We start from the raw sequence: 15280 nt of genomic DNA on the forward strand, positions 1-15280 counted from the left end.
TACCAATCGGAAGGTTGGTGGTTTGATTTCTATCCCTGCAGTCAAATGTCGAAGTGTCCTTGGGCAAGACACTGAACTCTGAATTGTTCCCGATGCTACGCCATCGGTGTGTGAATGTTTATCTGATGAGCAGGTGGCACCTTCTATGGCAGCCTCAGCCACAGCGTATGAATGTGTGTGAATGGTGCCTGTACTATTTAAAAGCGCTTTGAGTAGTCGTTAAGACTAGAAAAGCGCAATTTAAATACAATACATTTACAAAATTTGCTTTTTGTGCAATGTCCCTGAAACAGCTGGCACCTGAAATCTCACATATGGTCAGTGACTATGTAAAGTTAAATATAAAGGATCACATTTTCATGAATTTACTGTAGCTTTTCAAGGTAATTGCGGGCACACTCAATTCAGACTCAACCTTTAACACACTAAACTTCATTACAGTAACTGAAAGCAGCTGAGCTGATAAAACTGGATTTGTCACTTCTGGCTAGCTGTTAGCCAGATACACTTACACAACTTCAGTGCCTGGTCTCACCGTTAGCATATATTAGCCTTATTGTTATTCTTTTACATGAGTTAGTCACTATGCTGTGGTAAAATTATTTCTTTAAAAGATTTTGAACCTCACACTCATCACAAGATTATATTTCTTGATATTTGCTGTTCAGAACAAAGTGCAGCACAGATGTCTAACACACCCCTTTATCACAGTGTCATGCGTGATTCTGTTTTTTATTTGTGTGATGTTATTAGTGAAGAATTGAAGCTATTTTCTCTTCCTGTTTCTGTCATAGGTTGATACACGTAGGTCAGTTTCTGAACGGTTTAGCCGGCCCAACCATAATGAGCGCTGGCCCCTTCCTCTCCACCACATGGTTCGCCCCTGACCAGAGAGCCACCGCAACTGCAGTGGCCTCACTCTTCTCCTACCTGGGAAGCGCTGCTTCGTTTGTAATAGGACCTCTGGTTGTGCCAGCCCCCAACAACACCCAGGCAGCAGCCACGATGGTAGCAGCAGTTTCCGACAGCTCCATCCGGGACAGAATCCAGCTGGTTATGTATGCAGGTACTAACAGCAAGCGAAAAACCTCTGAGGGCGTGGAGGATCGATAGCACATCATTTTGACATCATGTCAGCCCCGTCAAGGGACACAAATACAATCAGGCGATGGGGAAGCCAAGAATTTTACAGGAACACCAAAAAAAACCAATTATAATGTTCATAACCGCCCCTCTAAAAAATAGATTGCTGGGACTGTTATGCTTAACTGATTCAGAAAATTAAAAGCACGCTGAAAAGAGAAACGAGCGTGCTGTAATAGATTGAGGCTGCAGCTTTTGTTTAACCTAAGGTAGTATTGTTATTCATTTTTAAAGGACAAAGCAGACACCTTTTGTGAACCAAAAGTTTTGGAGGTCAAAATCCAAACGACAGATCAATGTGAGTGGGAATGCAACTCTGTCAAGGAGAAATGTGCAGCTGCTAGTCGATCCATATTTGATGTCAAGAAAGAGCAATGGAGCTAAAAAAAAACCTATCCGTATAAATGTGTTGCTTCTCCAAGAGTCTATAGCCTTGTCTAGTCGGCCATTATGTTCATTCCAGGTATGATTTCAGAGAACTTTTTAAGATGTCACAGCGACCTTTTTTAAAATGTCAAAATAATCTGACTTCCTCATCTATGAAATAACATGTACAGTATTTCTCTTTTATCTGTGTCGCTGTGCTCGAGCAGAGTTGGCTGCAATTGCTGTGCTTTTTGCGGCCGTCCTGCTGTATTTCCCATCACGGCCACCGATGCCTCCCAGTGTGGCCGCTGCAAGCCAGAGACTCAGTTACAGGAGCAGCATCTGCAGACTTCTTAGGTAAAACACACACACACACACACACACACACACACACACACACACACACACACACACACACACACACACACACACACACACACACACACACACACAAAAAAACACCACACCCCTTGTTTCAGTACATTATTGAGTATGCCTAACTTGATGTGTCCTTGATTCAACTTGGGTCAAGACGTGTAAAGCAAGTGAAACTTCAGTACTGCAGCTTGATTAGCATTAGTTTCAGGTGCTGTTATGTTTTACAACTTCATAAGAAAGCGGTCAAGAGCATATTTCTGCGGCATCTTCAATGCTCTCTAACTGCTGTGTCTACAAATCTATTATGTCTATTTTGGTTTCTTATTTGCTGATGCGTTGCGCACTTCTTGGAAAGTTAAAGTGACAGAGTCTTGCTCTGGAGAAGGATTTGGAATCTTAATGAAGGGGTCTGCCACTCACCATCTGCTTGGGTTGTTATCAAAGAAACCCCAGCTTTCCCTCTAGATTAATTACTAAGATATAATAAACTGGTTGCTTTTGAAAACTACATCATCCTCTGCATCTGTACCATCAGGGTCCGTGGTCAATGTATTCCAAAGACACCACTGATGCATGTGGATAGGGGAGAGATGGTCTATTATGACAAGGTCCTGAATCTCAATAGCTGAATGCACTTATTGATGTCACCTTTTTGTTTTGTTTTCCTCCCAGGGAAAGGCATAAGGGAAGAGTTAAGATGATTCAATCACACTGCAACACCCCCATCACTACACCCCACCTCACTTTCCACCAAGGCAATATTTATCCTCCAGGCCATGAGGAAACACCATATTGCCCGAGGAGCGAGTGATTTGCCTTTTGCCTAGCTTGTGGAGGAATGATGCCTGTGGCAGTGGCCAGGGATTAAAGGGTTGGAGAAGGGAGAGGAAAAGCTGGGCAACGGTAGCCAGGGAGTTGGCCTAGCTTTGTTGGCTATACTTGGTCCCTTGCTGTACAAAATAGCTTCACTACTGTGCCATGCTGACCAGCACAGAGATGCTCAACTCCCTGTAAGAGCTCCCTCAGATAGATGACAGGGACCAAGCTGATATCAACCTAATGCATAGTTACAAAGACACACACACACAGGCACACGCAGACTGGCCAACTTAACTAGGCCGTCCAGCCGAGAGGGTTTCTGTTCCATTTGTGATAGGCAGCCTTCCAGTGACCTGTTTGGCCAACGTGTTGTATCTCGTTCCAGCAGCATCAAGCCTTAGAATTTTCCTGCAGGGACTGGACATGGAGCAGGAAAATTGACTTTTGAGTCTTTGTCTTCATGTGTACTCATACAGATGGTAGACAAAAAACACTTTAGTAAAAAGGAATGCAACTGTAAAGAGCCACAAATTAATATTTTTATATTAAAATGCCATCATAAATCCACTGTATGATTCATGCACAGTGCATAACATCAGAGTTACTGGTTAGCCAGTGAGAAAAGTGGAACATCTATTAGCTAAGGAATCAGATATTTGTTATACCTGATCTGTTTAATAAGGTCAGTATCAGCCGTGATACCGAACCGGGTCGGTTTGTATGTAGAAGCTGACAAAATGCTAAGCTGCATGTGGTAGCCCACTAGTCAGTAAGTTTGCCTGATAGATATCCATTGATGGATCTGTTCATCCATTTAGCCTGTCAGGGTCTGAGCATTGGTTAATGATTTTCAGCTTGATGAGTGCTTCCAGCTGTTCACATCTGCTTCCACAGCAGCAGTCTAATTGGAAGCCTTGAATGTCACTGCACAAGGTGTAAAGTTATCATTGTATTCTGATCACAGTGTGAGGGAATACTAAACAGCCCAAAGCCTGAGTATTGATGATCCCTCCCACCCCCAGTCTAAAGTGAGCCATACTCACTTTAGCTTTGAAAGTTGTCACCTTGATGCATTGATCTCTATCTGGGTCTGCCAAGGACAAATGGCACTTAGCTGATGATGCCGCCAGCTTTGAGACTTCTTCGGAAATATTTCATCACCAGCAGGAAAGGAAAGAAAAAGTCTCCTGTCTTACGAAGTAGTTAGTGTCTGCTTGCTCACATTTAGTTATCTAAATAAGCTCCCGGACGAGGCAAAAGGTGCATGGATATTGATTTCCTGCTGTTACGGCAAGGGCAAGGTTAATGAAAAGGGTGCTGGGATGAAAGCACTGAGGGTGTGCAATCATAGGGCTTTTTTATGACTGTCCCTCCATACTCTCCTCAAAGCCAAGTAGCTTCATACTGCTTAGGACAAGACAGGCCTGCAGCAGGGAGACAGGCTGTGTTTGTTTTTCTGTGGAGCCAAAGCATTCTGTGAATAAAAGGGATTAATTGTCTGAAGGGCCCCAGTGTCAGGAAAGGGAAAAGGGTGTGCATGTTTACAGCAACAGAGATTTTGCTGTACAGGTTGTGTCTTGTGACAAGTTCCCCATAGTTTGCAACTGAAAGACTAACTTAAAGCGTGTGTGAACGGTATCTGTCTGTGTGCTGAGTGTTTGAAGTCATAGTAGGGATGCAGGAGGCCCAAGGTGTTGTCCAGATGTCCCCTCATGATACCGCTCAGGATGCTGCCTGCATTATAATGAACGAGGCGGAGGGAGAATAAATGCTGGAGTTAAACAGTCTCCATCAACAGAAAAGAGGAGAGCAGGAAAAGAAAACAATCTATGAATCTGCTGCCTGCTCTGCCAGCATTGCCTTATTTGTCAGATGCCGATTTGATGATTCTAATAATATTGCTGGGGTTGAGGAGGTGGCAGTGATTTTAAATCAGCATGCCACCTCATTGGGTCGAAGGTGATAAGTGTGGGTGTTCCAAGTGATTGGAATTGGGTTGCATGTGATTGGAGGGGTGCCATATACCCTAAAAAGGTGAGCTTTGTGTGTTTAGACTGCATATGCATACATAACTAAGCATATGGAGGTATCTTCCTTTTTCCCCTGATGATCACAGTACACTGAGCTGATGAGATATTAGCAAACAACTCGTATCAGACCCTGCAGCGAAATATTTGTAGCCTAAAGCCACTCATCACAGCTTGCAGATGATGCTTGTCTCTATCGCTTGTTTGTACAGTTTGATTTCAGTTGATGACTTGATAAGCAGCTGTCATTTGTCAATACAACTTCGCTAGAGTTGAAGAGATAAGATGATTTATCAATTGATCAATGGACAGAAAAGTAGTGTGCTACAGTTTTATAATCAATAATTTATCATGCCAAACATTCTCTCGCTTCAAAGCTTTAGTGCGTAACTTTTTGATATTAATGAACGTCCGTTACATTCAAGCCATTGTCAAATGAGTTGCTACAAAGCTAATTAAGAATATCCGCTCCACATCAACACAACTCTCTCAGTATGGCTATGTTCAGAAGATTGTGTGGTCCGGCGACTTTCCCGCACAGAAACTCGAGAGAAGATAATTACCTCTTCTGAAGAGTCCATGCGTGCATGTGTAAAGTGACAGTATACTGTGGGCTAGTAAAGAGACCTGGAGCTGATGGCAGGCCTCCAAACACCAGTGAACAAAAGGGAAGGGAGACATTCCCTTATGTAGGTTGTACCTGGAGGACATTTTGGTTTTTGGGTTGTAACTATGAAATCCTTTATGACTCTGTGGAGGGTATCCTCTGGATTAGAATCAACTGCCAAACATCACCTGTGCAGGCGAGGAGTCTTAGACACACATCTATAAATATCAGAATGTTTCCCCCTTTGTTATAATGGGAGATTTTAACAGCAGTGTTGAAAATACTGTATGTTGGAATGATTGAAAGAGGGAAAACAGAATGGAGATCTGTCTATTTAGTTTTTAATATGAGCAAAATACTGCATGTTGAATTGAAGAAACTTGTTAAATAATCATTGATGTGCTGTGAATTATATATTGGTCCCCATGAAAATTGATTGGGCTATTTGAGCAGTAAAGAAACCTTTTACCCAGAGAACAGCGACATATTCTTAACAGTCTATTTTCAAAGAACATACATGGGTATAGTTAATAAATAAAGCAGAGGGAAACAAAACAACAACCCGCTGTCTTTTCACAGAACTTTATGTCCAGCATATTATTTAGGACATCAGGACACATTATGCATCTAGTTTTGTGTAGACACACCTGGTCAAATGAGTCACCCATATTCACATTTTGAGGAGAATCAGTACACAAACAATTAGCTTTTTACATTTTTAATAAAGGTTCAATGTGCAATCTTGACTCTCCAAATTGCCCCCTTTAGTAACCTGCGGTTCCTGATGATTGCACTGGCCTATGCAGTCCCCACAGGAGTGATTGCTGGCTGGGCAGGAGTTCTCGACATGGTACTTACACCAGCCAAAGTCAGCCAGGTAGGCAACACACACACACACACACACACACACACACACACACACACACACACACACACACACACACACACACACACCACACACACCACACACACACACACACACACACCACACACACCACACACACACACACACACACCACACACACCACACACACACACACACACACACACAAGACTAGGGCTGAGAACTTATTCTCTAGTTGTCATCCTGATCCCTGTTTAGGGGGATAAGTTGCATTGAGTATGAAAGAGACATAGAGGCTTGCCATTCCATTTACCAGGTTTATTTTTTTTCAAAACAAAAAAAAAAAACCTCCACTGTGCCAGCATTGGCATTTTGCAAAGCTTTCTACATCTGTAGCCCACTTAGATGAATGGCGGGATGATTAGCTGGAAAGGTTTCTCTTCAGTCTCGTTGTTGCATCTTCAAATACTTCAGAAACTTGTAATGTCTCCTTAGAAAGATGCCTGTCCAGGTATTGCTCTTTAACGTCAATGCATAGAAGGCATGCATTGTATTTTAAAGCAGATCTGAAATACTGGAGATGTTGAGGGATAATTAACCCCAAGGCTTCTGTACTAACATGAGAAGTGCATTTCGGTGTAGAAAGGCCTCCAGACAGCTGAACTTTACTGCAGTAGTTTATTAACTCGCTCAGAAGGAAGGAGGAAAACTCTCTTTCTGTTTTCTACTCATTGAACCTACTCAGACCTTCTGTCCATCTTTTGCAAAGAGCCCAATGAGTTGGAATTTACCATTTGCATTCATGCTCGCCATCTTCAGTGTGAGACAGACCAAAGACAAAGACACGTTGAGTTGGGCTGGGAGTGTGGTGCAGGTTAGAGAAAAAGCTCTGCATAGTTTGCATCTTCCAGGTCTCGACACAGCAGTATGTCAAAAGACAAAGGGAAAATCTTTTCAAGGTTATAATCAGACAGGTGCTGCTGGAGAGGAGATCACACAGCGACAGAGTGAGAAACTTCTCATCATACATCTATCTTTATACCTCAGTGAAGAGGTAGCAGAGCGCATACCAAACTGTTCTTAGATTTCATTATTTGTTGTCAAAAGATTTTTTTTTTATCTCTCTTCCATATTTCTTTTATCCTTCTCGTTAAGAAGATAAAAAGATTGTTAAGAATAAAAGTGTGTTGCAATGAGGTGAGCTATGTTACAGCATATCCCTTGGGTGCAAAACTTTGAGCTCAAAAAATAAATGAAACAGGTTAGATGTGCATCTAAACATGGTGAGGTGGAGGAGTACTTAATGCAGCAGAAGATTTCTGAAAGATGTCCTTGTTCTTCATACATAGAGATGTTTGTTCTTAAAGTCAAGTTGAACAGAGGAAAAGCAAATACTGCATCTTCTTTTTGTTTAATCTCACTATAAGCCCGCAGACCCAACTCCCAGCTTTAACTCATCCTGGTTTCCTATGTGTTGTAAGCTTTGTTGATTCAGTCCGATTCAAACACAGCACAGAAAGATGTTAAGGGAGAGAAATGAGCATTTCATACAAACACAAGATGTGATGTGTATATATAGACCGTTTTTCTCTTTCTATCCCTACACTCCCATGCATTTTCATTTTAACACATTTTGAACACAAAAGTTACTGAGTCTGACTGTTTCTCTGGTGATTAAAAGTGTGCAATAAGAGCCTCGGCCCGAGTTACAATTGATAGCAAAATAGCCATTTCATACTTTTCTATTAACGTCCTCATGCTTTCCTATAATTTCTTAATTTAGGTGCAAATGGGTGGTTACATGCAGGTGTACTCACAAACAGATGTGTATACCTTGGTACTCCTTTCTTTTGCTGATACCTGCTACATTGTACTGCTGCTATTGCTATTCTGTGTGTGTAGCCTGTGTCAGCCTGTTATGGTACAAAGTGTACCTCCAGTTAGTGCTATCTATGCAGACCAGATCCTGCTCTGAATGAGCAGGATGCGAGTATGCTCATTTTTCACCTAAGTGCACCACTTGCATCCTGTCGCACTCCCTTCATTTTTGCACATTGGGATCTGATGTAATGCATCCCACCTACGTGCCAACTTTCAGCCATCGTAGTTTATTTCCACTGTCTGCCTAGTAGCACATTTCTGCCTACTTTTTGGAGGTCTCTTTCTTTCTCTCCCTTTCCTGTCCATCTCTTCTCCCTCTCAGGGCAGCAGGTCTGGTGCTGCATGCTCTCATACTTACACCATATCCAATAATGACTTCTGTATTCTAGATGTCAAATGTTGTTTTCAGTTTTCTAAAGTGCATACATTTGACAACTTTGCTTAACCTCGGTTTCATGCACTCAATTATCCCCCAGATCTTGTTTCATCTCTTATCTGCACACTGATCTATGTCAGCTTCTTTTCTTTCAGCTATTTCTTCAGGGTTCCTGTCCTATAATATAGACGCTTCTGTCATCTGTTTTCACAGCTAGTCATGCGGTCTGATCAAGAGTTAACCATGGCTGCTGTAGAGCAGCAGGAGCAGTTGTCATCGAATGGGACAAATGTTGCTGCCTACTTTCTAAGATTGGATTGGAAAAACAAACTTGTGCCCATTCCTCAGCACAGGGTCTTCAAACTATTGTAGTAGTATAATGTCCTTAATGACATCATGATGGCAAAAGAAACATGCCCTGCAGATGACAATCACTGTCCCAGGACCAAGCCACCTGGGGTGTTCACTTACAGTACTTGCAATGATTGTTTTAGTAAATGAAAGACAATGGGGCAGAGGCACGCAAGGATCAGCTGGCTGGTATGAGGTGAGGAAAGACGAGGGTGGTATAGTATACAGATTCAAGCACCTTGGGGGACACTTTTTTTTTACTTCATGTTGACATAGTATTTTAAAGGATTGTCCTTGCCTGGAACAGGGTAGAGCCGCAAAGACTAATCGATTAATTGATTAGTTGTCAAATATGAAATTATTTTTTCAACTATTTTGATAATCAATTAGTCGGTTTGAGTAATTTTTTTAAGAAAGAAAAGTCCAAATTCTCTGATTCCATCTTCTTAAATGTGAATATTTTCTAGTTTCTTTACTCTTCTATGGCAGTTACCTGAATATCTTTTGAGTTGTGGACAAAAGAAGACATTTAAGGACGTCATCTTGGGCTTTGGGAACTTTCTGGACTCAGATTTTTCACAGTTTTCTGACAATTTATAGACAAAACGAAATAAGTATTTGATCAAGAAAATAATCAATGGATTAATCGACCATGAAAATAATCGTTAGTTGCAGCCCTAGAACAGGGAATCCAAGTTTCCCTCTTGAAGCAGAGGTCGGGGACAGTACCAGTGATGGTCAAACCTAAGATTCAGAGCAATGTGAAATTTTATCTTGGCTTTGGAACAGTGTACCAGCTTTTACTAGCTCAAATACTGGAGGGGTTTAAAAGAGTTTTCCCAGTTTTATCCAATCTACATGAGTGAGAGCTGTGTGCATATTCTTGGCAGAAAATCAATCAGCTGATTATTGAAGTCCACAGGGTTTGTACCTTTTTGTCAATTCTGTTTTTGATTTTCCTATAAATAATCTCTAGATAAAGCAGAGGAGTGGAGAGTGTACAGGTAATGACTTCAGATTTGCATTTCTGCTTTTTGCCGATGATTTAGTTTTTTTGGCGTCTAGCGCACACCGGGTGGCTTCTAGCGGAGTATAAACTCATTCAGATGAGAAACGGCACCTACAAGTCCAAGGCTATGCTTCTCTGCCAGGTGGATATACCCCTTTGGAGTTGCTGAGAGGGTTGCTGCCGGACGTAAAAGAGTTTAGTGGAGCATAGCAGCCATTAAAAGTACTGCCTCTCCCTTTTCCACACTGACTTCAGCCCTGTGGAGTGGTTGCTGCTCTGTTTGTTTTTTTGACAGAATCACATCTTAGTGGTTGCGTTGCCATCCTTGTTTCAATTTTGTGCGTGGGATTGTGCATTATTCTCAAATTCAGTCAGTCTGCAGTTATACTATTTTGACAGCATACTCTCCACTGTGTTTGTGATAAGTAGGATGTGGGAGTGGGGGTGAGACCAGGACAAGAGCCATTAAAAGACAATAGGATGGTGAAAGAATAAATGGTCAGACACAGGCAAAGGTGGAATATTCTTGGTTTGCAACTGGGCTAGTTTAGGATCTAGTTAAAGCAGTTTGAATGTCTGCTGAGCGAGCTCTGCTGTTGGAAATGTGCCAGACCTGCAGACAGAAGCAGCCAGCATAGAGCTTTAGCATCACCATAACGAGTATGACTCAGGAAACAGGTGCCTCACTGTGTTCAATTGTTTCCTTAAAAGAGAGTTGCCATATAGAATTCACAGAACTACAAGGGTTCTCTAATGTGTCTTGCTTCTTTTGGTTTGATTGCTGTTTTGTATTCCCTTATAAAATCACTTGAGAATTTCTGGATCACTGTATAACATTAATCAGCATGCATGGTCTGTCTTCAAATGGAACACTTCCTTGCTATTAAAGTCTGTTTTGTGGATTTTCTGGGATTACATGAAGGGTGTTGGTGTAGGAATAGCATGTAGAACCAAAGCTAAGGATAAGGTTCTTCATTATTGGCTTAAAATGGCTTATAACAAGAGATTGAAAGACAGAATTAGTGAAAACAAACATGTTAATGTGTCAAGAGCCTTGAATCCTGTCTTTTCCTACCCTAACACCAGTCATCTCCAGCTTATTGACACAATCGCAATACAGCAGACATGATTAAGCTTCAAACCTGGCCTTTTTAGGGTTCCAAGGTACTAAGAATACTGCAGTTTATTAACTCACCACCCGCACATAAAACACAGTTATTTGCATCTCAGAATTGAAATGGCTTGGCAAGCAATTTGTGTTTAGCTTTCTAAATTGGTGTACAAACTGATGTGACATTATACGCCTTAGAAACCCTGGTGCTGCACAGCCTACATAGATGATAAGCAGCAGTCATAGGTGCCATGGGTTTGTGGGTGTTTGAAAATGTTTGTGAATCAAATATTTTGATCTTCGTCTTCTATTTTCGGTGCAGTGCAGTTCATCTCACCAAGCTGCCTCGGGCCATGCAAACAAGCGTTTTACATAAGGCTCTTACAGAAAATATTATGACATTTTGACATTCATCACTTACTAAGCCAGAAGATATTTTAAGTTTAATAACTTTGATACTCCACTTTTCTTCATTATAGACTTTCATGACAGGTCGATGCAGAGTATGATTAAGCAAAAAGCATCAGATCCTACTTAAGATTCTGCTCCTTGCTGTCTCATACTCCATCTGGTTGGATTTGGTTGAATGTGAGTTATTGCCTTGGGGAGATTGATGGGAACCAAACACCTTCATTGGCACGCGGAGACATTCTCGCCTTGATGCCACACACTGATTGGTTTTGTGTGAGTGTGTGCACGTGCTACACTTACCTCATATTTATTCTGCTGCAGTATCTTGGCCATAACGTCCTTTCTCTTGACTCTAAGGCCAAGTGTATGCGTTGGCCTTTATCCGTGTAAATAAGTAAGGACAACAATCTCACATACACACAAACTCACACACCTGCTGTAATAGCACTGCTGCATGGCAATTTTCCAGACGCACTGACTGACAGGCCTTGACAGACTTCAGACACTTAGTGCCTGCTCTCTGTCTAGCTCTGTCCTCACAGTCACAGACTGCATGTTGAACACTGAATAACCTTCTCTTCTCCTTCTCCTCCCCATGATATCCTGTTCTTTTCTAACACAGGTGGACGCAGGCTGGATTGGTTTCTGGTCGATTGTTGGTGGATGTGTGTTTGGAGTGGCAATGGCCAGGTAAGCTACTGTATACCTAGCTGTTTTTTGTGTAACTAACTGTCACATGCCGGGATCACTGAATATGGATTTATAGTCAAATACAAATATTAAGGTATGATTGTGCAAACAAGTCCAGACTACTATAACATGCATATCTAGACCACTCATGTGATTCAGATCCTCGCTACAGTATAATGAGCTTGTTAATTAACATCTCCCACAAACAAACTCCATTGACCTGGGTAACCTATATGCAGCCTTCTCATCCATGTTCTCTTGGGCTTTCTCATTGTGTAGCTGTTGAATATGGTTTAAAGGGACTTTGAAAAGTGACACTCTTACCTGGTTCTAGACTTCTAAATTGCCTCCATCATCTCATATTTTTTTCAATGTAAGTGAAAACAAAATGGAAATTTCATTTGATTATCAGGCTAATACTGCCCAGCTCAGTGACAACTCAATGGACCCGGTGAGACATCAAATTAGAAAATAAGCATTTACTGCAGCCCGTTATTTACATTTGCAGAACTTCTTTGCAGCTGAATCTTACCAATGGTCAGAATACCAGACACGCAGTCACCACAATATTTAGGACAGTTAAAAACGTGTGAAAATCTGTGGAAAAAGTGTGTAGAGCACTTCATTTTACTATCTAAATGTTAAAAATAAAAAAAAAGGATTTGATCTAGCAAATGCTAAGTGCTTTCCGAGCTGGGGATCAGGACCTGCAAAAGGGTTCCAAGATAAATCTGAGGCAAGAGATGATTAATGGAAAAGAAATAAGAACACTATTCTTTTAAAAATACTGAATAGTTTTACACCTTGCATATGTAAGAATGGTTCACATTCAAACACTATGAGACAGAAGCATCACCCTTCAATTGAACTGTTCACAGCTCACAGACACAGACATTGTTTCGTTTTAAAGAACCATAAGCCAAAAAAGTTAGGAACCACGATTTTAGATGAAGGTAAAGTAGATGAACTAACTAAAATAAATATGTTTTCAACTTTAAAATTGGTTGCATAGTTAAATACAAAAAAGCAAAATGGCATGTGAACATGGAGATAACACACGTCTTTTTCTTTTACAACTCCTCTGCAACTTTAATACAAACAGGGCAGTTGACACACTGTCAAAACCATCTGTTGCAGGCATGAATGTACATCTGGTGTTGAGCTGCAAAGATGATGATTAAATTAATCGCCAACTATTTTGATAATCGATTAATTGGTTTGAGTTAGGGCTGCACGATATGACCTAAAATCCAAATCACGATTAATTGCACCTTCTACCTCGATAACGATAAATGAACGATTATTAATCATGTTGTTCTAAATCATCTTTTTTTGAAGCCAAAATGTTTCCAGACGACAGACACAAGTTGCTCAGTTGACTCAGACTCTTGTTTGAGTAATCCTCCATTATGCTTTCCACGCGGCTGACTGGTCCGGGCGAAGTCACGTGACTACACACGCGGTAGAATGTTTTTTAAGGAGAAAGTAGGCCTATCAACAGGAATAAATTATCAAAATTATCGTCATGGGAAAAATACGTCGATAACGGCATCAGAATTTCGATGTCGATTCATTTTCGATTAATCGTCCAGCCCTAGTTTGAAGTAAAAATTCACTGATTCTAGCTTTTTAAATGTAAATCATTTCTAGTTTCTTCATTCCTCTTCAAAACAACACATTTGAGGATGTTGCCTTGGGCCTAGGGAAACACGGATCGACATTTTTCACCATTTTATAGATTAAACAACTAATTGATTCATTGAGAAAATAATCCACAGAACAATCGACAATGAAAATAATTGATAGTTGTGGCCCTATTCTGTTGCAACATAACACAAAAAAACTGTTGTGAAAGAAGTGTCCTTTAATTGATAAAGCATTTAAAAAATCAATCCATGTTTTTGTTTAATAGCCTTCGCTGTGCCTCTGCTACCTCACAAACAAGATTAGAAACTTGTGCCTTTGTATTTTCCTCACAGTGGAATAGCTCTGGTCCCTGGTACATGTTGTACTTCAGTACATCCCCCTGACTCTAGGAAATCTGTGTTGTTTATAACATTATTAATAACTATTTAATCTCATATAAAGGACAGTTGAGGGTTAAATTGAGGTGAAGGAGGGGGTCTGCTCATCTACTCTCTTTTAATATATGATCTGATCCAGTGACACGGTGATAGAGCGAGGGGTATAGATGCTAATGCAACAGCCACTTCACCTCCATTGATGGATAGGGAGCCACACCGCAAAAACAAAGTGTGGAGTCTGCAAAAGCAAGAGATTCATTCCTGCTCCGACCGATATATGTTTATCGCAGACTGAGGCCCAATCAGCATTTCCAGGCAGGCCCACTGTTTTCTTAAAGCTGTAATCAGGGAAATGAGCCCATAACTCCCACTGTTAATCAATGAAGCTGTTTGCAGCACGAGATGAAAGTGTATGTAAACAGAGCTGTTGAATTATTGGTGTTGATTACATATACTCTGAGCCGCTGGAGGGATTGATTAGTCTCTCTTTTGTGCAACAGCTGATAGTTAAATGAAATTCTGCTTTAACAATTGGCCATATGTCATCTGCTCTCATTTATAAATGTTGAAATGTACTAAAGGTGGTTGGTAAGGTATGGTTATGAACTTGTCTTAGTCTCTGCCTTTGATTAGAGATATTTTTTTTAAACGGCAGCAACTGAAGAAATTCAACAGTATATTTAGTTTCTTCTTACTCTTCTTACTCTCTTATAACTAAATACTGCCTCTTTCTGCTTTTTCCTTCTTTTTCAACAACTTTCTGCAATATGGAATCATTAGATACTTTCCCAGGAAAGCTTGTGGTAATGAACTGAGTAGATAGCAGTCTTGGTCCCTTGTCTCACCCGCTAGTAGCCTTTTAAGATGTTAACGTCAAGATGTGACTTATTATGTGCCACTAGCTGTCCCTCTCCCTCTAGCTAGCACAGTACTGCCACAGTACTGCCACAGGAGGCAGAAAATGGCCCCCTTTAAATGCTTTTTGTGCTGCAGGTGTTGCAGTTTCACATTTTAAGTGGCCTATACTCCAGAAAAGCTAAATGTTTTCGGGGATGAGCACTTGCCATTTGCCACAAAAAAAAACACTGGCTGCTTGCAAACATTATATTTCTGTGTCTTGCTGGTGGACAGTTGAATGGCAGGGAGCTTCATGCAGCAGGTTCAATTAGTGGTGGATGCTCCAAGGTGTGGCATTTGAAAACAATCTGTGCGCTGTTAATTTGTGTGGCTCAGACAGAAGCTG

At 41.0% G+C, this 15280-nt stretch overlaps 1 protein-coding gene across 1 annotated transcript in view; it reads left to right on the forward strand.

Annotated features, from left to right (window-relative positions):
* Window positions 1–15280, forward strand: part of slc49a4 (solute carrier family 49 member 4) — a 48165-nt gene that overhangs the window by 15751 nt on the left and 17134 nt on the right. Inside the window, 4 exon segments of the mRNA XM_039817692.1 lie at window positions 795–1066; window positions 1737–1866; window positions 6109–6217; window positions 11946–12023. Coding sequence (XP_039673626.1) covers window positions 795–1066; window positions 1737–1866; window positions 6109–6217; window positions 11946–12023 — 589 coding nt within the window.

The sequence above is a fragment of the Perca fluviatilis genome, chromosome 12 (assembly GCF_010015445.1).
Source record: "Perca fluviatilis chromosome 12, GENO_Pfluv_1.0, whole genome shotgun sequence".
Taxonomy (NCBI): Eukaryota; Metazoa; Chordata; class Actinopteri; order Perciformes; family Percidae; genus Perca; species Perca fluviatilis.